Source organism: Apostichopus japonicus, chromosome 2 (genome assembly GCF_037975245.1).
Source record: "Apostichopus japonicus isolate 1M-3 chromosome 2, ASM3797524v1, whole genome shotgun sequence".
Lineage (NCBI taxonomy): Eukaryota > Metazoa > Echinodermata > Holothuroidea > Aspidochirotida > Stichopodidae > Apostichopus > Apostichopus japonicus.
In genome coordinates this window covers 20,687,709-20,709,142 of record NC_092562.1, presented here as the reverse complement: position 1 = coordinate 20,709,142, position 21,434 = coordinate 20,687,709, and the positions used below count along the sequence as shown (strand labels likewise).

General features: G+C 36.9%; 1 protein-coding gene across 1 annotated transcript in view; it reads left to right on the top strand.

Annotated features, from left to right (window-relative positions):
- LOC139981665 (nardilysin-like) overlaps positions 1-21,434 on the top strand; it is a 31,526-nt gene that overhangs the window by 2,206 nt on the left and 7,886 nt on the right. Inside the window, exons 2-22 of the mRNA XM_071994239.1 lie at positions 661-865; positions 1,387-1,473; positions 1,734-1,815; positions 2,770-2,870; positions 3,540-3,666; positions 4,128-4,223; positions 4,832-4,954; positions 6,286-6,343; positions 7,286-7,359; positions 9,441-9,510; positions 10,471-10,548; positions 11,722-11,901; positions 13,150-13,204; positions 14,123-14,227; positions 15,452-15,614; positions 16,205-16,255; positions 17,658-17,777; positions 19,023-19,225; positions 19,919-20,046; positions 20,616-20,775; positions 20,995-21,213. Of these exons, the coding sequence (XP_071850340.1) occupies positions 661-865; positions 1,387-1,473; positions 1,734-1,815; positions 2,770-2,870; positions 3,540-3,666; positions 4,128-4,223; positions 4,832-4,954; positions 6,286-6,343; positions 7,286-7,359; positions 9,441-9,510; positions 10,471-10,548; positions 11,722-11,901; positions 13,150-13,204; positions 14,123-14,227; positions 15,452-15,614; positions 16,205-16,255; positions 17,658-17,777; positions 19,023-19,225; positions 19,919-20,046; positions 20,616-20,775; positions 20,995-21,213 (2,485 nt within the window). The remainder of the gene's footprint in view (positions 1-660; positions 866-1,386; positions 1,474-1,733; positions 1,816-2,769; positions 2,871-3,539; positions 3,667-4,127; positions 4,224-4,831; positions 4,955-6,285; positions 6,344-7,285; positions 7,360-9,440; positions 9,511-10,470; positions 10,549-11,721; positions 11,902-13,149; positions 13,205-14,122; positions 14,228-15,451; positions 15,615-16,204; positions 16,256-17,657; positions 17,778-19,022; positions 19,226-19,918; positions 20,047-20,615; positions 20,776-20,994; positions 21,214-21,434) is intronic.

Below are 21,434 nucleotides of genomic sequence, written 5' to 3'. Positions count from 1 at the left end.
GAAGACAATGACCTCTGTTACATCTACTATTAGCAAACATGAAAGAGTCAGTGAAGGATAAATTGTCATAACCATACACGATCTTGAAAACCTGAATCAAGTCACCATGTAACCTCCTAAGCTCCAGTTTGGTGAGATTCAGCAGCTGTAACCGCCTATATTAAGGAACACCCTTGAAGGAATTAATCATCTCAGTAGCCCTCCTCTGGACCTTCTCGAGTACTTCCTTATCCTTAGCAAAAATATGGGTTCCAAGCCTGCACAGCATCCTCCAGATGAGGCCTAGCTAAGGAAAACGATATTTATAACCTTGATAACTTCGCAAGTAAAACCTTGATATGATTTATGCATGATATGGTCTGTTGTATAAATAATTGAATGTTTAACACAGAATCAATAGTTAACAGTTTGAAACATTTCCGTACTTTGTACCTATATATTTTGTCTTACTCCTAAACTCCACAATGCTCTTTGTGAAAAGAGGTAACAATACATCCACAACCAGCTAGCTCTACTTAAAATAGAAATTAAGCATCTGAGCAGAATTTCCTCCCAAGCTTTCATGGCACACATATACTTTTATATTTTATGTCATCTATGGGTTGGAATTAAAAGGAAATAAAAACTACTCAACCTTAATACTTTTTTTCATCACTTCAGAAGAGTTGATCTGCAGAATGGACTGAGGGTGTTATTAGTAACAGATGTTTATTCTAAGCATGGTGAATCAAAGGTAGAATTACCAGAGAAGGATGAAGAAAATGACACGGGAGTAGACGATATGGATGAAGACTGTGACAGTGACGAAAGTGAAGATGGTGAAGATGAGGATATGGCAGAGGGCAGCACAGACGGAGAAGAAGAAGTATGCTGCAGCTTTCAAGTTCACTTTGTGTTTGAAAGAATAAGCCAACATCAATTATACAACTTGAGGCTCTTCTTTCGTAAATTTATTTAAATCCGTTCATTGACTGGAATTAAGTTGTAAACTTTGCCACATTGTGTCAGCAAAATTCCTGGATGCCTTATAGTTTATACTATAAGACACAAGACTTCAACAGTTACAAAATCTCTGTCATTTCGACTGGAAATTAAGTACATTTAGAACAAATAAGAACAAAGTGTTTAGTAACACAAAGGTACTGTACACCATCATTTTTCGTACAGCCCATGGAAAAAGAAGACCAAAAAAAAAATAAGAAAAAAAAATGCAATTTCCACCTAGACACTAAAGAGAGATGAAGTTCATTAATTAGAAGGTTTAATCACCATTTCATATTTGGATCATATTAATCTTCTCTGAGCCCTCTACTCTTCTTTACTTCACCAGTATTAGAAATTTTCCAAACGATATCATTCAAATCATTGAAATTTTGTCTTTCAAAGGATGAAGATGATGATATGTCCGGAGATGATCAGGGAGAAGAAGACGACGGAATCAGTGTAAAGAAAAAACAGAGAACTGAGAAAATGGTAAGGCTCGGAAGTTGACAGAATGATGTTTAATATTTCGGCGTAGTTCTGGCTTCTCGTTTGAAACGATAAGCTGCAGCAGCTGCAAAGCCCACCGCACCAAAGATAAATCAATACCAGACGATAGAATTCACCTTCGCAGACAAATGGTTCCTCTCGCGAGAAACCGCACAGCACCAAAGATCAAAGACTGGTTTTTGTCAAGAATGTTTGGAAGTTTCTGCATGACTATTTAGACATCTTCTCTCGTTTCTCGGCAGGCGGCGGCTGCCCTCTGTGTCGGTATTGGAAGTTTCTCCGATCCTCCTGATATACCTGGTTTAGCTCATTTTCTGGAACACAGTAAGACGTTTTTCATCTCATAAAAGAATCCCATACTTTGTCTGCTATTTGGCTTTTGGTTTTTTGCCTTGTTGGCTATTTGGCTATTTTATTAGGTATTACCATGGTTACCACATGGCTGCACGTAGGTGAACCCATCATCTAATCATTTAATCCTTTACTCACTCCCTGACCCAACCATGGAACCCTCTTTTGCATCCCAAGGGTGAGCTCATTTTCTGGAACACAGTAAGTATATGTGGACCATTTAAAGGGAGCCATGTTTTTATATTTACTATTTGACAATTTTGTGAGATATTTCCATGGTTACCACATATATATTCTTAGTCAGACCAATCTTCTATACTTCTAATACCCTGACCAAGCCCATCCCACATTCCACACATATGGTACTTCAAACTGAGGTGATATCTGAGTCGGATAAGAGAGGCTTGATTGCATATTGTTCTCTGCTGATAAGATTGGTGGAAGAATACAGAAATAGTTAATTGTATTCAAAGAGCTATTTCCTTTCTGAACTTTGGGACATTTGATTTGCTCCATGGGCACCTGACAATGGTAATACTGTACCAGCATCTGGTATATCTTGCAAAAATCTGGTATTCACAGAGGTCTTCTCTTACCAGCTTTTGGGAAACCTACTGCTTGGGTGGCATGCTATGAGCCAACATTGTATCAGCTGTTGTGGCTTTGACTATTCCTTCATTGGAAGCTAATCTGGTCAGAGCTAATCCTTGTAATGGCTATTGGATCAATTAACTGATGCCTGTGTAATTTCAAAGAGCTAATTCTTCATCCGTCTCTTGGGGTCCATCAGCAAGTCTTTAGAATTCATTCAGTCTTTCATGACATGTACCATCCCTTTAATGCTGTATGGATACTTCAAAGGATCGTTCAAACAAATTGTCTGCTTTGAATGACAGTTTTGACATTTTGTTTTTAATTTTTTCTCAGTGGTCTTCATGGGAAGTGAGAAATATCCTGATGAAAATTCCTTCGACCTATTTATTAAGAACTATGGAGGAAGTGACAATGCCTCGACTGATTGTGAAAGGGTGAGTTGATTCTCAAATGAGAAATTATTTGTCAACCAAAGGTTGGCACTTATAGTACATTTTGATTGCGGTGTAAAAACCAGGCCACAAATTAGACTCCCAATTTTCTCTGCCCGGCTTAAACTCTGACTGCATACCAGGAAGTTCCTATTCTTACCAGGAGGTGCTACTCATCTCTCATCCACTGCCTTTCTCAGCCAGACAAGGAAGTTTTCTGCTACTGAGTTTTGCATTTTGATGAGGAAGGCTTTTGTTTTCTTGTTAAGAGAATAAAACAGTTTGAAGCAGCACTTTGAGAAGTTCTTAAAATAAGATTGATTTGACCGACCCAAGACATCCATTTATATTTTGTCACCAAGTGATGGTAACTGAGTTAGAAATTTTATGAATTTGACTCAATCCTCAGTATTTTGTCGACCCGATCCACTTTTCAGAGTAGTATGTAAAACACATGTAAAAGCATTGGACTTTTGCTTCGTTACTTGGAATGAAAACTTGACCTAGTGAACTATTATGAGTTACACTTTGTTACAGGATTTTACAATCGACAAGCATCGACATATTTATCAAATTATCGACTCAATGAGCTGCTGCTAAGACCTTCTTCAAGTTTTCTTGTTAGTGTTCATTGTATATATAATATTTATGATGATTATTTTTATTTTTCAGACTATCTTTCAGTTTGAAGTTCAACAGAAATGCTTTCAGGAGGCTCTGTTGAGGTTTGCTCAGTTCTTTGTGTCTCCGTTATTGAAAGAGGACAGTACGGACAGGGAGTTGGAGGCCGTCGATAGCGGTGAGAACTTGACAGATTTCTACCACGTGTTTTGATTTGAACCAGGCTCTGAGATTGACTCTGACCTTGGACCATATGGACTTGCATATCTGCCAATGAATTTTCCTCACTTGTTTCACTTTTTTACCCAATTTAGGACTCTCTTTCTTTTTGGTCTTGCTGCAAACAGTAAACACCAGTTTGAAGCTAGAATGGGAGTAGAACCAGTGACCCCATGACCTACAAGCGTTGCGGTCTATCAACTAAAATATTTTTAGCCAGTGGCGATCACTAAACAGCCATTTCTTTTGCTGGGAATGAACCCATGGGAATTACCGTGGCAACCTTGCATCACCAAATTTTTATTCAGTGTAATCCAGAAAGTGTCAGGGAAGGGATTTAAAGCATTGCTCTCCCCCAACTAGGTTATAATTTTCCAGTGGTTTCCTCCTTCATTTTACTGATATTTTTCTCTTTCTTAGAATTCCAAATGAGCTTGCCATCTGATACCTATCGTAAGGCCCAGTTATTGGGAGGTATGTGTGTGAAAGATCATCCCATGGGCAAGTTTATGTGGGGTAAGTACATTCCATGCTGGTCCCTGCAATAGCCCAAAATAAAAAAATAAATTCCTTAAATATTACGCCAATTTCCTCTCCAGCCAAATGAGCAGATATAATCGCTTTCCAGAAAGCAACAACTTTTTAAGAGATCTTATATCACTGTGCAAGTGAAAATTTCTCAATTTGTTTCTTAGGTGATTGTTATTTATTGCACAAAAATGACCCTTACATAAAATTCCTATTATGGATCATACCATTAATCGACAGGTAATGCAAACGATTAATATCCTTATTACGGATGGTGTGCCTGAAATTTCTACCCTTTTTATACCTTACATTAACGATTTATATATTTGTATATCATGTTTGTATGTATTTTACTGTAAAAGCGCCTTAGAGCAATTTCTGATTGGATAAGGCGCTATAGAAATTTTGTAAAATAAAAATAAATATAAATTGCAAGTTGGCACAAAGATTTCGCTTTCTTACTTTGTGGGAATATTCCGTTTATCATCAGGTAACACAAAGATTTGACATAGGTGTTACGAATGTTTCCGTCCAAAGCCGGGTAACCTGCACAAAAATTAACATTCTTATTTTTGGATTACGCCATTCATAATTAGGTAACACAGAGAGCATCAAGACCAGACCAGCTGAGCAAGGAATCAACGTTTATCAGAGATTGAGAGAGTTTAGAGAGAGAAACTATTCATCTCATTACATGACACTGGTTGTCCAATCACAAGGTAAGAAAATGCACGATGCAGAGCTGCCTGTTAAGTGGCCTGTTAAGTCACCTGTTAAGTCGCCTGTTAAGTCACCTGTTAAGTCGCCTGTTAAGAAGTGTACCAATTGTATGACTGATTACTGTAGGTGTTAATTGCTATATGATTCAGACTTGAAAGGATGTGAACAATCAAACATCAAGACCATGTTTTTCTTAGGTATTTCACTAATGTAATTTACTGTAACGTGTTTCATAATGTGTAGTGCATTCATTCAAGTGCTTTATCTATTTCCATTTCTTCAGTTTTGTGCTGTAGCTGTATGAGTGATGTATACAGAGGCCCATCCAGGGGAGGGGGGTGTGCAGCCCCTTACTCAATGCCCGCAAAAAAAGTAGTATTTATTAGCACAACCTTGCATATAGACCTAATTAGAGACTATGTATAATCTAAATATGCTTCAGAAAGCACAATTTCCAACAAAACTTATATTTTTTGTCGGCGGAGGACCCCTACACAGCACCCTCCTCCCTACATGGGAGTGGGCTGCAATGACACCAGGGCCACACACTGCCCCTCCTCCCCCTTCTTGAAAATCCTGGATCCACTGTTGAAACATAATATATATAATGAATTGTAGACTTAAACAAGTTTTGGAAAAATCAGATACCCATAAATAAATGTCAGTGTATGATCGAAGGTACTTACCAGTGTTATGGTAGAGGTGGTTAAAGATGGTTGCCTTAGCAACAATGAAATCTACCATCTGGGAGGTTGTGGGTTCGAACCCTGCCCAGTCAGAGCGAGTTCAATCGTCATATTGGGTCAAAAGAGGTCAAAGTTTGAACACTTTGTGAACAGGATAACTCAAAAGTACATCTTTGTTGAATTCGTACATGGTATACAGATCCAGCTTGTTGAGTACAAGAACCCTTATAATACTGATAGCGGTCAAAGGTCATTTGCGGTCGATATTTAAGTGAAAATCTGAAAATACTGTAAAACACGATAACACAAGAAGAACATCTTTCTTGAACTTTGTACTTAGTATGTTCATACAGCTTGGTGAGTGCAAGAATGCTATTGAAGTTGGTAGAGGTCAAAGGTAACATGAAGTCAACAGATTATCGAAGTCTGTTAAACATGATAACTCCAAAATTAAAGCTACAAATATTTCAAATTGTATAAACAATGTCATATAACTCTCAGTATTTATTAAAGGGATTGCTAGCACCAAAATTTAAATCACTTGCTCTAAATTAGTCAGATAGTTAGTTTGAAATTTTGAGCTTATTCTATGGCAAGGAATCACTATTAAGCTAACTGGCTTTCTGGTTTTCCTTCTTTTGTAGAAACCTTGGATACCTTGGAAAGCTGGGTCAAAGAATCGTTTTCTGACATTCCAAACAAGTGAGTTATTTCTAATGTTCTTAAACTTCATTGTGGCTGGCTTCCATATATAAATATTCTTAAAATTTACAGATATCCAGTCTACACCCCTTCTCACCCCCCTCCCCCATTACATTTTTAGCTAACAGAACTTCTTTTTGTCCCAAAAGTTCTTTTGCCAAGAAAGAGCAAATCAATAAAAAAAACAGCAATGCTGAAACAAGATTACTGCAAGTAAGCAGTTATTACCAACAAAAATACAGACAACATGGCAACCACAGCAGTTCAAAATTATTTTTCAAAAGCTGATAATTAGCTTCATTTTTTATGCTAATAGGAAAACAGAGAAAAACCCTGCCACAATGGAAACTGCCAAGTCACTTAGAAACCACACTACATTTGCAGTGATGTGTTGATGTATTTTTCTCTCTTTTTTTCATTAGCAGGCATCCTTCAGTTGTTAAGCAGTATGTTACATGCTAATATTGTGTATAGCCAATTGGGAAGTTTTGTTAAGTTTTACAATGTACCAAACATGCATAATTTTTTTTTGGGGGGGGTGGGGGAGGGGGGGAGGAATAAATCACATTAAAGTGCAAGTGTTTATGAACTGGCTCCTTAGTGAACGAACATATCTATTTATTTCGTAGCATTATTTGACACCCTAGTCTAAAGACAATTAGTTTCTTGAAAGTAAGTAATAATACATTTGAAAGCGAAATACATAAGAGGCCACGTTACAATATTGAGATACAGTTGTAGTATGCTAGTAGTACAGTCAGATTCTATAAAAAATCTCCACCGTTAAATGTTGCTCTCACCATTTTGAAATATTTTATTACTCATTTTGACTTACTGTAATAGCCCATATATCTTTTTACCATTTCAACAACTATTTTTTTCTTACTTTTATGTTGTTCCCCCGCCCCCCCCCTCGGCCCCCTTTCTTTTCTTACTTCACAGTAACCTACCGAAGGAGACATTCATTCACAATGGCCAGCCGTTTGACTCCGAAAAGTACAGGAAGCTTTACAAAGGTAAAGTATGTGTTATTAATTTTGACAATATGAAAGGAGATTTTCCAAATAGGACACTGGTGAAGTTTTGATGTTTGTTTTATAAACTAAATACTGAAGATATTGAGGATTTGTGTACAAACGCCACTGAATATCATTGCATCATTGGATGAATCTATTTTGGATGGTTCCATTCCCGGTAGATGAACCATATTGCTCTTGTTAGAGGTCAGGGGGTCAGCAAAGGTCAAAGTAAACACAATACCATATGTTCTCAAATAGGGTAGTTTGGGAAGAATTCATTCAGCGAAGGTTCTATTCAGTATTTTGCATAATAAGGACCAAAATACCTCAGTTGCTTTTGTAAGAGTTCAATTGTACTTTCATGTCAATTTAAACAGAGCAGTCTGTGGAAAACTTGTTCGCATCTCATTATCAAGAAGGGGACCTTCACATTCCAGATTCCTAAAAGATAAAGCTAATTACATCAGCGAAACCGGAATTTTTTTTTTTCCGTTGCATTTATGGTTTTTCAATCAATGCCATGAGAGATGTAATAAAAGAAAACCAGCCATATTGCTAAAAATAGTTATTAAAACCTCTTTAGGTTTCCCCATTAATGTTAATGAGGCGTGGGTGTTGCAACTCCTACATTTTACAATGTCTGCATTTATCGATCTGATAAAGTCTGAAGGTTTGCTTCTGCAAAACGCATCCAGGTTTTCTTTTTTTCCACAGATTATAATGATGCTTTACACTGGAAATACCTAATAGTATATTCTGCCAGATTAAGATGAAGCCCTAGAACAACTTCCTCTGTAATTCCATGGTTATAAGAAGCAAGACATTTCCGTTCTGTTAAACACATATTAAACTTTTTCATGTAATGGTTCAAGAACATTCAAAAGTGGAGAAACAAAGCTTTTGGTAAAGTATTTATTGAACAGTTTGATGAAAATATGGGGAAGTTATATATAGGTAAACTAAAAGAAAACCTAGTACTACTTCCTCCATAATGACATTGGTTATTAGGAGTTCCCCCCTCAAAAAAAAAAAAAAATCTGAATTTATGTCTTTAGTAACTGTCTTTAACTTTTAGCATCCCAAGAAAACCAAAAGGAAACTGGGATTCGCAATGACTTTTGTCATAAAATTGACATCCGACACAATATTGTTGTGAAATTATAGCAAGTTTCAAGGTTCTTCTGAGGGGGCGGGGGGTGGAGGAAGTCCTCTTCACACCAAGGTCTTTATGATTGCTATTGACTTTTATTGGAAGGCAATAATCATGTAGGGTCCTTGGCTTCTGTGTTATTTGGTATAAAATGCTGATTCATGCTCTGTGTATGGAAAGATCTGTTATTTAATAAGCAAGCTGTAATGAGCTTCCTCCCACAATACCTAGTAAATACATGTCTTAACTGAGACACACACACACATATATAGATATATATCACCCCATCAAAGCGCAAACAGAGCTGCAGTAGTATTGAGATTTTGCAGCATTGCATTGCTCCATTGTGATCTATACAAATATATTATATTTAGATATAATATAGATTTATAGATAGAATAAAGTTGTTAAGGATGGGGCACAGTCTGACTACCTGTTTTAAAATTAATAAATATTGTTTTAAAGCTGAGGAATGGGGGGGGGGTGGAGGAGGGGGTGGGCTTATTGGAATGTATCCTCCTCACTTACTAAATTTGTTATTTCTTCTGGTCATTTTTTCCCCTCTGAATCAGGTTTTAACATGAATTGCTTATATTCAGAGATTGCAGAGCTAGAAAACCTTGTGAACCACCTGGACCAGGTTTGCAGAAATTTTACAGTCCTTGCAGGAAAGCAATAAAGCAGAAAAGATGTTTATCTTAACTTTAAATACCCACATGTATCAGCAGTGCTCGGGTGTCCACTCAGTGAACGATAGCCGAAAAACAGCATCGTGAAACGATCGTTGTTTGCCGCAAAATCATCAGAGTTTCAAACTTTTAATGACTTATGTAGCTATTATAACTGGCTGTTTAGAAGTCCCTCTCGTTAGAGCAATGCTATGCACAGATCCTGTATCTATTCTATTTTTTGGTTTATGTTTTTACAGTTGTACCGGTGAAGAACTATCAACAAATTGAGCTCACCTGGGCTTTGCCATCGCTCGTGCAGCACTACAAGTATGTAGCAATACACTATGCACGTGTGTAATATGTACTGTATCGTATTAAACAGGGACAACAAGTAAAAAATCAGTCAAGTTTCTTCACTCCTCTCTCTCCCAACACCTGTCTCCTCTAAATACATGCACTTTCTCATCTAACTAACTTGCCAACATTTTGTCATGTTTTGTGTGCCCCTTCTGGCGATATAAAATGTTAACAGTCTCGTAATTTTCTGACATATCCATGCAGTCGTCTGTAAATTCTCCAAGATTACAAGCTAAAATGAGACTTGAAAATGTTTTAATCACTTTTTAATGCAAAGTACTGTGTCCGCCAGCGCTAGTTGAAAAGGAGGGTAAGGGAAGGGGAAGAAACATATACCTGTCCGCCCACCTCTCCCCTTCCCTCTGTCAAGCAAATAACTGCCAAGTGTGCTTTGTGGAGTCCAAATAGTCATAGCTACTTTTAGAATATAATGGACTGGATTTCTGTCCATGTCCATTCATGAAAAGTGCAGCAGTGACCATCAGATTTCTTGCTGCACTCTGATGATTTTAACAGCCTCCTCCACCCCCCCCCCCCCTCCCATACCCATCAACTCTTGCAACGCTGTCGCTGTCTACAAATAGTGTAGGAATTTTTTGCATAAAGTACTTTGACCGAGTTTCCTTTTGATTCAAGTAACATTCATTTACAAATTCTCATGCAGGCTGTGTTCTTTTAATAAAAGAAATGTTTAACATTTTGAAATAAGTAGCAAGTAGTGGTGATTGTTTATTCCCAGATTATCACTGAGTGCGCTAATACAATCAGAAGTCATTTTCTAGTTATCAAATCCTATGTCGTGAGTTTTACTTTAAGCTGTCGTATAACAAAACAATTTGTAAACGAATGACCAAGACAACTTTGTAAAATACTCAACTGACTTTATAACCCTGAGTATATACTATTTTCTTCGTTCTTTTTCTTTTAAAGGAGTAAACCTTTGCAGTATTTATCCTGGTTGGTTGGTCACGAAGGACAAGGAAGTATATTAGCACTCCTTAAAAAGAGGTATCGTTCATTTCTATCAGTATTTAAGGTAGCCATTAGGTATGACATCAACAATCTCTGGCAGTTTTAACCGTTGCTAAGGGCTACTACTCCAGATCAGTTTACCGTTTGCTCGAAAGAAGCTGCCTTTTCTTAGATTTAATCTAAGAATAAGATGAAAGTTAATGTTAGTCTACAGATGTTAGCAGGCTTTGCACCCATGTTGGATAGCACTGGGTCATCACATATTTCAATTGCGTCATTTACCGATGTCAATCTCAAAACTAATACATCTGATTTGACTCTCTTCTCTGTGACCTTTTACATTTTAAGTTGTTGGAAAACTTTGCAAAGCATTTGAGCCAGATTTGTGGCAAAAATTTAGTCCCCTGTCGCAACGCACCAACCAAATTTAAGTTTAAAAATTTTTAAAAATTCAGTTTACAGGAATTGGAAAAGAAAAAATACTGTATGGCCTCACTTGGATGACCAGAGGACTTTGTAGTCCATTGGTTTTAGAATAAACTTTGTAGTCATAAATTTTCTTGCTGTTTAAGAATTCTGTTTTGCAATTTCCCAGTCGGCTTTGTGATTTTCTAATTTGCTTTCTGAAAAGAAACTTATCCGTTTTGACATATACAGGAGTCAGGTTGAGTGGTGCCTATCAATCCTATTGGTTTACTGACTGGCTTTCAGCGCAAATAATTCTCTTCATTTTATACTTAGCTAGACTTCTCGAATGCTCCTTTAATAATTTCACATATACTATTTATTTAGGGAGACTACATTTATGTAGGTAAATGGTCTGAAATATTGGTCAACTCTAATGGCCTAGGAAGGGTCATTTGGAAGCAGGACCAGCCTTTGAAATAATCATAAGGCATGCGTCTGAACAAAGTGAATATGTGATGTCACAACCATGTTGATACTGTTTAAAATTTTTGGGAGCTTGTGCTCAATTTCAAATGTCATTTTCTCTCAACGTGTACATCAGATTTAAGTTTATGCTTTGGTGAAGTGTTGTTTTGTATTTTTCTTGTTATTGATGTTTGATATGAAAACTGTTGGAATTTTCTTTAAACCACAACACTGCCCTCTTCTTTCACCCCAAATCCACCCATCCCTCCCTGACCCACCCTCAATCAATTACCGAAATAATTTCCATATCATTAAATGTACTTATATATCTTTCAGGTCACTGGCACTCAGTTTGTATGCTGGAAACGTTGAAAGTGGCTTTGAGCATAACTCGACTTACTCCAGCTTTGGCATTATGGTCACCTTAACCGACAGTGGTTTCGAGAAAGTGGAAGAAGTCGTCACCATCATTCTCCAGTACATTAAGATGCTGCAGGACCTTGGACCTCAGGACAGGTAGGGGGTACATAACAAACAAAATACACCTTGTAGGGAAATTCATGCTGTCTTAATTTCACATAATAGATCTATTTGACAGTTTGATTTTCTGGAAGTCTGTTGAGATGACTGGTTGGGTCCCAGTAAGCATTTATAAGCAACTTGATGTAAAATAATTTTTGGGAAATGTTTTGTTGGCAACTGTATATATTATTTCAAATTAAAAAGAAAATATAAGATTTTTTTTCCCCTCCGTCACCCTTCGTTCATTACAATGAACTTCCAAGCTATCATATGAAAATATGATAGCTTGGAAGTTCATTGTAATGATCCCAAATATAAGTGACGTTCATATGTAAAAATGTCTTTTAGAATCACAGAGCAAAGCTTGTGACACGGTAGTCTTTCTTTAAGCATTAATGGATCCTTCTTAAAATCATAATTGAGTATTTTCTTGTCACCAGAAAGTCAAGTTAAAGGCAATAATTGAAACAAAATTGTGAGGTTAAATCCTTGTCATGTATGATACTAGAGTGGTCTGCAAACTTCTAGACCTCCCCCCCTGCCCCCACCCCATTGAACTTTCATGAGGAATGAGCCATGACCCCCATCAGACCCCTTACAGCCTTTGTCCCCCAGAATCGTTATTCAGAATGCGTAGAAGAATCGCTCGGACTATGGACTCGATATTAAGGAAATAAATTCATGGATCTCCACCATTAAGATTAAATAACTGTAAATACATTTTTCTGCCGTCTGTAACAGCCTGCAACCCAACACAAATTTTCCATGACCCACTCTTGGGTCACACCCGAAAGTTTAAAAGGTGTGAAGACTCACGCAAAAAGAAACGTCTAATGCCGGTAATCTGACCTAGTTTCGAATGAGGTGTAACAGAAGTGTTAGACACCACCATCGATCCCAGAAAATACACACACAGCTTGCTACTGTCGGTAATTAAACACTTGTGTACAGTCAGTACATACAGCTGCGGTCAATACCCACAGCACAGTGTATAGACGATACAGCGATGGACATCTCAGGTCCAGCTAAAGATAACAAGGTATCACGTTTCATTACTGTCTGCATTTTGTAGCGACACAAACAAAACGTCAGTTGCAAGCAACAGAAAGTTAACTTTTTCAGATGGCCACACACGGTTTGGGGCGAGTCTTCAATGCCTTTAAAGAACATGTCATGCGTAGCTTAATCTTTTTGCCAGACTCGACAAATAATCAACTTTTTCTCTTTATATATCTCTTCTAGAATTTACAATGAAATAAAGACTGTGGATGATAATGATTTCAGGTTTCAAGAAGAGGTACGTCCGTTTTTTTCTATCGCTCAGTTTTACTCTACATTTTACCAATTTTTTTTTTTCAACGGCCACTTGTAAAAGTTTCAAACAAGATATTGAGAAAAAATTTCATGATTTGCCTCGATGTACGATGTGTTTGTTGTTAACTGTGCACAATCTAGACAAAGCTGTAACTGACATCATGCCAAAAATATGAGTGGAATTTATAGTAACAGTCAACAATGGATTATGCTAATTTCTAGCTGATTGCTCAAATTTGATATCATGGTATGATTTGTTTAAAATATTCCATTTTATGCTCTCATTTTACGGTTTCTGAATTATAAAATCTCTAGATTAGAGGGACTATTCCCATGAATCCGCACCTTAAGGTATCACACATATAAATTCTTGGGTTTTTGAAGCTAACGAGTTTTGCATTGGGTCATATTAACTCACTCTAAGGTTTCTGGTTTTATGAAATCTCATTTGTAAATATCACTAAACTCGCAACTTAAAGCTGGCATTTCACATTGGGTCATAAACCATGTGATACCCAAACATATTACTTGATTATCTCTTGATGTAACATGCAGAGGAATTGGAAAGGTGGTGGTGGGGGAGGGGGAGGGGGATTTGATGACCAAAATTTAAATTTTTACCCAGACTGATTTAGCAGGGGGCTTTAACCTTCACTGCAGGTCACATAGACATATGCCTGGGCCATATCTGGATGGCAATTTGGACAAAAATTAATCTGATCTACCTGGGAGATATTTAGTACTTAAAAAATTGGTTAAAAAAAATCCCAGTATAATCCCTGTGAAAATGTGAGAGCTTAGTTACTTTGTTATCGTTTCTTGAAAAGAGACAGCAACCCAAAATATCTCTTTTGCAAGTTCTCATCTTCAGGTATCTCATTTGTAAACTCTCTGTTTCCAGGAGGAACCGATTGAGCTGGTAGAGACTTTAGCTGAAAACATGCAGCTGTATCCAGATGAGCATATTCTAACCGGTCATTTACTCAAATTTGAATATGACCCAAAGGTAAGGATCCTAGAATGATAGAATCATCTGTAATAACAAATCCCAAAGTCTGTCGTCAGGGGGAGGGTGGAGGAGGGTGGGGGGGGGGTCCTTTTGTCCAGATACAGTTGTTTTACAGGTTATTTAGGATTTCGCTGTTTGCCAGTAGGTAAATATATGCGCTTGCAGTTTTCTGCCCAAGGGTTCAAGTTAAGAGTTGATTAATGTGTTAATTCAAGGAAAATGCAAGTGGAAATTTTATGTTAGTCACCAGATTTGATTAGTACTAGCATTTTTAAGCAAGTGGGTAAGATTGTGGAATTTTAGGCATTAACATTTATATATTTACATCCACTGGCTTCAGTAGATAAGCAGTATGTTAACATTTCTTTTCCCATCTCTGTGTTGAGATACATTGTCACATATTTAGATCTTGACATGGCAACATCTCTTGTTACTATGGTGACTACAGAATGGAAAAAACCTCACAAGCCTGGGTGTGCAAACATCATTGTTTAAATGTAGACCTGCATCTACGTCAAGGTTCATCTCTGTTTCTGATCCTGAATTTATGTGAATGATATGAAGCTACAACGAGCAACATTTTGTTCCCTACTAGATTGTTTTACAAGGTCGAGAAGTACTTGAGTGGATCTTTGTTTTTGTAATACTATGTGTCTTCTGTCAGTTGCTGTATTAATTTAGTTTAACTGGTGTTTACTGTCTGAAACGTTACTTTTCAAAAGCAATAATGAAACCAACAAGAGGAACCTTAAAGTACTGTATAAGATTTTACTTGTCCTGGGCATCTTGGAGATTGGCTTTATACCGATGGGCTTTTAAAAAAGGCACAAAGCAGAAGAAGGAAGAGGATGAAAGGGGGATGTGGGGGGGGGGGCTTTGTGTGGAGGGGAATAGAGGAAGTGGAAGGGGAGTAAGAGCAAGAGGATTAATTAAATGAAAAATCAGGAAGCCACTCAAAAAGTCCCCTTTTCCTTTAAAATAAATTTAAACAACTAAAAAACAAATGAAATATTTAATAAACTGAAATCCCCCATGGCTGTAGTCAATTCATGCAATTTACAACTTCTGCACATTATGACGTCTTTGGAAACCTCACACAAGCTTCTCCTTAGGTTTTATATATTTGTAGGATGCAATATTATATAAGCAACATTGTTGCCTTTCATTTCATTCCATTCTGTGTTGAGTTGTTTTTTGTTCTTTTTTCTTCCGTTTTTCCAGATTTATGCAGAATGTGCTAATTACATGACCCTAGACAAAGCTAACGTTATCCTCTACTCCAAATCATTCGACGACGAAGAATTTTCGTCGGAAGAAGAATATTGGTACAAGACCAAGTATTCTATTCATGAATTACCAGCAGAATGGAAGTCAAGAGCAGAAAGTGAGCATATTTCAATTTTACTCACTTTTAACTTCATTTCAAATTGATTTCTTATATTTTATCTTACCAAAAGAAAAAAGAAAGGAAAATAATATGAAACTGTATTTATAAGGAGCACTAGAAAACATATATACTGCTAACAATAGCTAGTGACCGTAATGACAACATACAAAAAGATTCATATACACACCAAAAAAAAATACAAAACAGAAAGAGAGAGGAAAGGAGAAAAGAACTGGAAAGAGAGAAAAAGAAAAGAAGAAGGGAACAAAATGGATTAAGAAAGGGATGCAAAGCTTCAACTTAACATAACTGAAAAAAGGCAATTTCTAATATGAAATTTTGGTAAGATGTGAAGCGAGGCATCTCGGTTTTCACTTTTCAGTCTGTTGATAATAAGCCAGTGGTTTGTTTATCCATCAAACTACATCAAGCTTGAGAAGATCATCAGCATTATACCGTTTTGATGAGAAATCTTTGTATTTGAACTTGTCCGAGACATTATTTTCTTGTCTAAACCTTTTTCTCTGTGAAACACCCCTTTCCTGGTCTATGTTAACCAATAACATCTCTTTTCATTTTGTCAACAGATATACAACTTAATCCAGATTTGCATCTCCCAAAGCCAAACAAGTTTATAGGTAATTTGAAGTTGGCAGACTACCTTGTAGAATGTTGCCATGGAAACATGCTGAATGTTTTCAATGCTTAAATTAATTTTAACATGATTAAAAGGTTGGCAAAGAATGACCTCTGCTGTATGTTGAATGTACCAGAGTTGATGAACGCCTCACAGAGAATGCATAAGTTTCAGTTCTCTTCCAGTGATCTGGCTTTAAAACCATATCAGAGTGCTACTGTAAATATGGTCCGGTTAAGTTCTGTTGGTCAGAGGGTAATACTCAGAAGTCAGAGATTATGCAGACATGACTTGCATACTCGCTGTAATATTAACGTTGTTCAGGTGCGTGCTTCTCAAGCGCAAGACATAGACCATTATCCAGGACCCGCACATCTTTGGCCATGATCCCCTCCCCCGCCTACACACCAGTCTACAAGAAGAAGAAAAAACTCATATCAAATTCGTTGATGGAAATTAGTATCAATGGTCCCACCCGGCCATATACGAACTCTAACGTGGTCGGTAAAAGGAGGTCTCCGATTAAGGGCAGGGACATGGTCCGAGGAGGAATACTCAGACTGAGCTAGAACTTCATTAACGAACGTTGTTGAGGTGTGAGCTTTTCAAAACTACATCTACTCAATAGGATACTTAATACGTGAACCAGAGAACATAACGTAATACAATTAACTTTACACATGGTGTGCAGCATACTTAAGACAACAATAACATCATTCCTATCTTGCATTACCATTTAGTCCCATTTGCGACCTCAAGGAATTTTGAAATAGCTGTTGATAATTTTTGCTATCTTTTTCTTCCACGGTGGGTCTAGATTTTTGTTTACTGAATACAATACCAATATGTAAAAGATCATAATTTTTTAGAGCAAACGTATCTTTGCGCAAGTTCCATCCAAACGAAAGTGTTGCATAAAAACGATGCATGAAATAAGTTAATGCTGCACTCACACTCTCTCAGTATGTGTTGTCTCTTTCCTATCTGGTGTGCACTTGTATCTTTATGTAAATAAAAGAAATCTGGTGATATCTATGACAATTCCTCTCAACCTTTTCCATGCACAGACAGAAAGATATACAGCCTCAGTTTACAGGCTAGGTTGTAAAAACAAAGTAGGGAAGAACGTAGGTCGATTTCTTTCCAGTTGCTCACAAAGTGTATGCACAAACACTCTTGATACAAAAGGGTACTTAACAATGAAAAGAATAGTGAAACACCTGACTTATGTTTTCTACTTTTTTTAATTGTTATTTGAACACCTTTCAAACTTTATTTTTTCATATTTATCTAGAACCAGTCATTTTCCCCACGTCTAACCTGATTCGGACGGTTTGCAAAATTTTCCAACCCTGGTGATTTTGCATTTTTAATGATTCATTTTTCCATGATTGTTCCTATAGCAACCAACTTTGATTTGAAGCCAGCTGACAGGGAGGACACTGAGTATCCGGTCTGTATTTTAGACACGCCACAAAGCCGAGTCTGGTACAAAAGAGACAGCAAGTTTAACTCACCAAAAGGTGAGAATTGCCAGATGCAAAATATTCCAGCCATTATGACTGTAAAGAAATGGTCTTATTATTATTTTCTGTTTGGAACCATTTTGTAAGGAAATGTTCAGTTGATTTGTTCACTTCACAAAATCCAAAGATATGTCAGTTTTTTTGTTTATTTATTTATATATTTATTTATTTATTTATTAATTCAATATAAAGGTTTTAGTACAGAAAGTAATTATATCCCATGTGACTTGTATGTGACAATGACAATTTTTTGCAGTCATCATTGCTAGTAAACATGTTGTTTTATCAAACTATTGGAATGAACAATCCAGAATGCAATTACAGTGAATGTTATTGAGTCGCTGACTGCCGTTTGTTCGCATTGTACAAACATTTGGGATAGAAACGTAAAAAGTTAGAAGCAACAACTTGCAACTACCAAGACATATGCATTAAAGGAGCACTCTAATCAGAATTTACTATTGAGCGCCAGTAATGTTTCTATTATAGCTGTTCCAGTTTTCAATGTGTACAACTTTAAAACATGCTTAATCTCTGAAATGCTCTTTTGGCTTAACTGGGGTTTTTGTGTTCACTAATATTTTATATTTAATCATTCTCCGAATTATCTCTGTTCAGTTCATGATAGGAGCGCCTAACATCACAATAACATACAGTAATGAGGGACTCCTGTACAAATTTTGGCACTTTTAAGAAGATTGAGCAATGAGCATATGCAGCATCAATGTCCAAAACAGAGCAATTATGTAAAAGGATAACAATATTTAGGGAATAACTTAAAATCATTAAAATACAAAAGTGATTGTAGGCTATCTACTAGTACTGGAGCATGAAGGTGATAATAAAAAAAAAGAACATAACCAACTGCTCCTGCAGACACAAGTTCATGAAAAAATATTGGGTATTCTAATCCTTTGTATTATTTCCATTATTAACATGCATTTAAACAAGAGACAAAAATTTTAGAGTAAAATGACCTGTATTTTTGGTATGATTTTTAATGTGTTTTACAAGCTACCAATTTTTTTAATTTATGCTTTTGTGTTTCTATCATGGGATAACTAAAACAGCCATCTTTCTTGATGTGAAAAATAATGAAACGTTCTAAGATTATTGGATATGAAGTCACCATGTTACCTTGCAAAGTAATGTTGGCATTGTAAATTCCTCGCCCTCGTTATTTTAAGTGACAACAGGCTTCACAATCTTGCCGTAAATAATATGTTTCTTTCTTTCTCTAAGGTTATCTCTGTTTCCATCTCGTCACACCGCTGGTCAACGAGAGTAAGACCAACCTCGTCCTCTTTGACTTCATGACGTCCATCCTGGAACACAATCTCTCGGAAGTAGGTTACGACGCCGACGTCGCAGACTTGCTGTACACTTTCAAAACGGAAGAGACCGGTCTCGCGATGAAAGTCAACGGATTTAACCACAAGTTGCCGGTGAGTTCCCACCGAGGTTCTTCTCGATGAATTCATCCATCAGGCTTGACACGAGGGAAGATCAAGTGGGGGCCTACAGCTCTTAAGGTCTGGTGGTCCAATTATGGGGAGAACAAAACAAACAATTCCGACAAAGTAGCAACCACTCCCTACCCAAACAATAGAAACCACTCCATCTTCAAAATCCTCAATACTTAGAAATTCCTCTTTTTTGGAAATCCCTCCCTAATTGGCTCTTCAACTCCGACCTCGGGTATGTTTATGGCTATCTATACAATGCAATTACATAAGATTTCACTTACCAGCAACTCACTGACTGAACATAGACAACTTTCCCAAGAAAAAAAAGTGCCTATTCTATAAAAAAAACAATCTAATTATCCCCCGTAGGACCTCTCGTTAGGTCGACCAGGGGTTAAACTCCTTTTGATTTGATTGTGGGGGGGGGGGGGCTTGGCAAAAATATGGCTCAATTTTCATAATATACTTTTGTATGGAAAAATATAGAGTCCAGACAGGATGGTGACTGACTTGTTCCCTGGACCTGACCCTGGATCTTGATGACCTCTGACATAAATGACCCTGATTATTTTGTGTCCCATATACAAATCGATTCACGGTGTGTATGATATGAAAACTCTTCATAATTTCGTAAATGGTGACATTCAAATATCGACCATCTTTTCTTGACAGGTTCTGTTCGAGACGCTGATCGATTACTTGGCCGATTTTAAAGTGACAGACGATCTATTCAAGAGCGTGAAGCAAGACATGACCAGATCTTACTACAACCATAACATTACAAAGAGTAGCCTTAACACGTATGTATCTCTGTGTGTGCTTTCAAGTGCGTTCGCTAACTTCGAAATTTGGGAAACTTTAAGGTTTGTTAGTGACAAATGCGGTGTCCACATTCCTCAGTAACAGCTTAGGCTATGAAACCTATCATTTCCAGAGTATATGCAGCAGCTCTCAGTCAAACTTTATAAATGCTAGAAGAGGAATTTGGTATTATTGAGAGAGGCACATTTTTTTTTTTACAAGTTTTGTTATGTTTGATATCACACAAATTACTAATAAAAAAAAAGCGATTTTTACAAGTTTTGTTATGTTTGATATCACACAAATTACTAATATAGAAAAAGTGAAAGATATTTTCAAGTAGTAAATAATGTTGTATGTGACCCACTGGTTCCATTTTTATAAAGATATAAAACATTTTTTTGTACAAGGTTTTGGATTTTTTTTGGGGTATATGAATTATAATCTATCAAAAAACCAACCAGGCCTAGACCGACGAGATAAACAATCGATATTAACATTGCTTTTTAAGTCAATTTCCAGACAGACTTGTTTACTTTCTTCTGTTCATTTACATAATCTCATTTAGGGATGTCAGACTCACCATACTGCAAGAGAAAAAATGGATTCCGATGGATAAAGCAACAGTGGTTCATAGCATCACAAAAGAACAGGTTCTTTCATTCTCGGAGAAATTCAGAGAGAGACTTTTCATAGAAGCGTTAATCCAAGGCAACATCACATCAAAGGTGAGAATTCTGATTTATTTAAATCTTTTTCAACCCTTCTAGATATTATCTGTTTCTGCAAACATGTTTTCTAGCAAACATGACAAATGATTGTGTATGTGTATACATTCAATATCATGTTTACCTCTCTACAGGTAATGCATAAATTTGTTACTATTTAACGGAAGCCGATGGAATTTTGAAAAACGTGTGTTTTTTGTGTGATTTGTTTCGTTACAGGAAGCTCTGGGATTCGAAGAATACATCAGGAAGAAGCTAGCTTGCAAACCCATTCCATCTGATGAGCTTCCACAAACTAGAGTAGTACAGTTGGGTAAAGGTCAACATATATGTCGGGTCAAAGGTCTCGGACCAAAGGACAAGAACACAGTGGTGACTAACTACTACCAGTGGGGTCCCGGTAACATCCAGATGTACAGCATGTTAAATGCTATAGTGGTATGTCGGTTAAGCCTGGCTGTAGGTTGTTAATTTCTAAATATATCATACTGAATGCTAAGCAGTGGTAGATATTGGAGGGAGTTGTTCATTGATATGTATGTACATTTCGTGTTGGGGGGGGGGGTGGTTGGGGAGGTGCAATACTGGGACATGGTTATTGTCAGCTTAGAGATGGGGTTTATGCCATCAGTGTTTGTTATTTAATTAACTACTGTCTA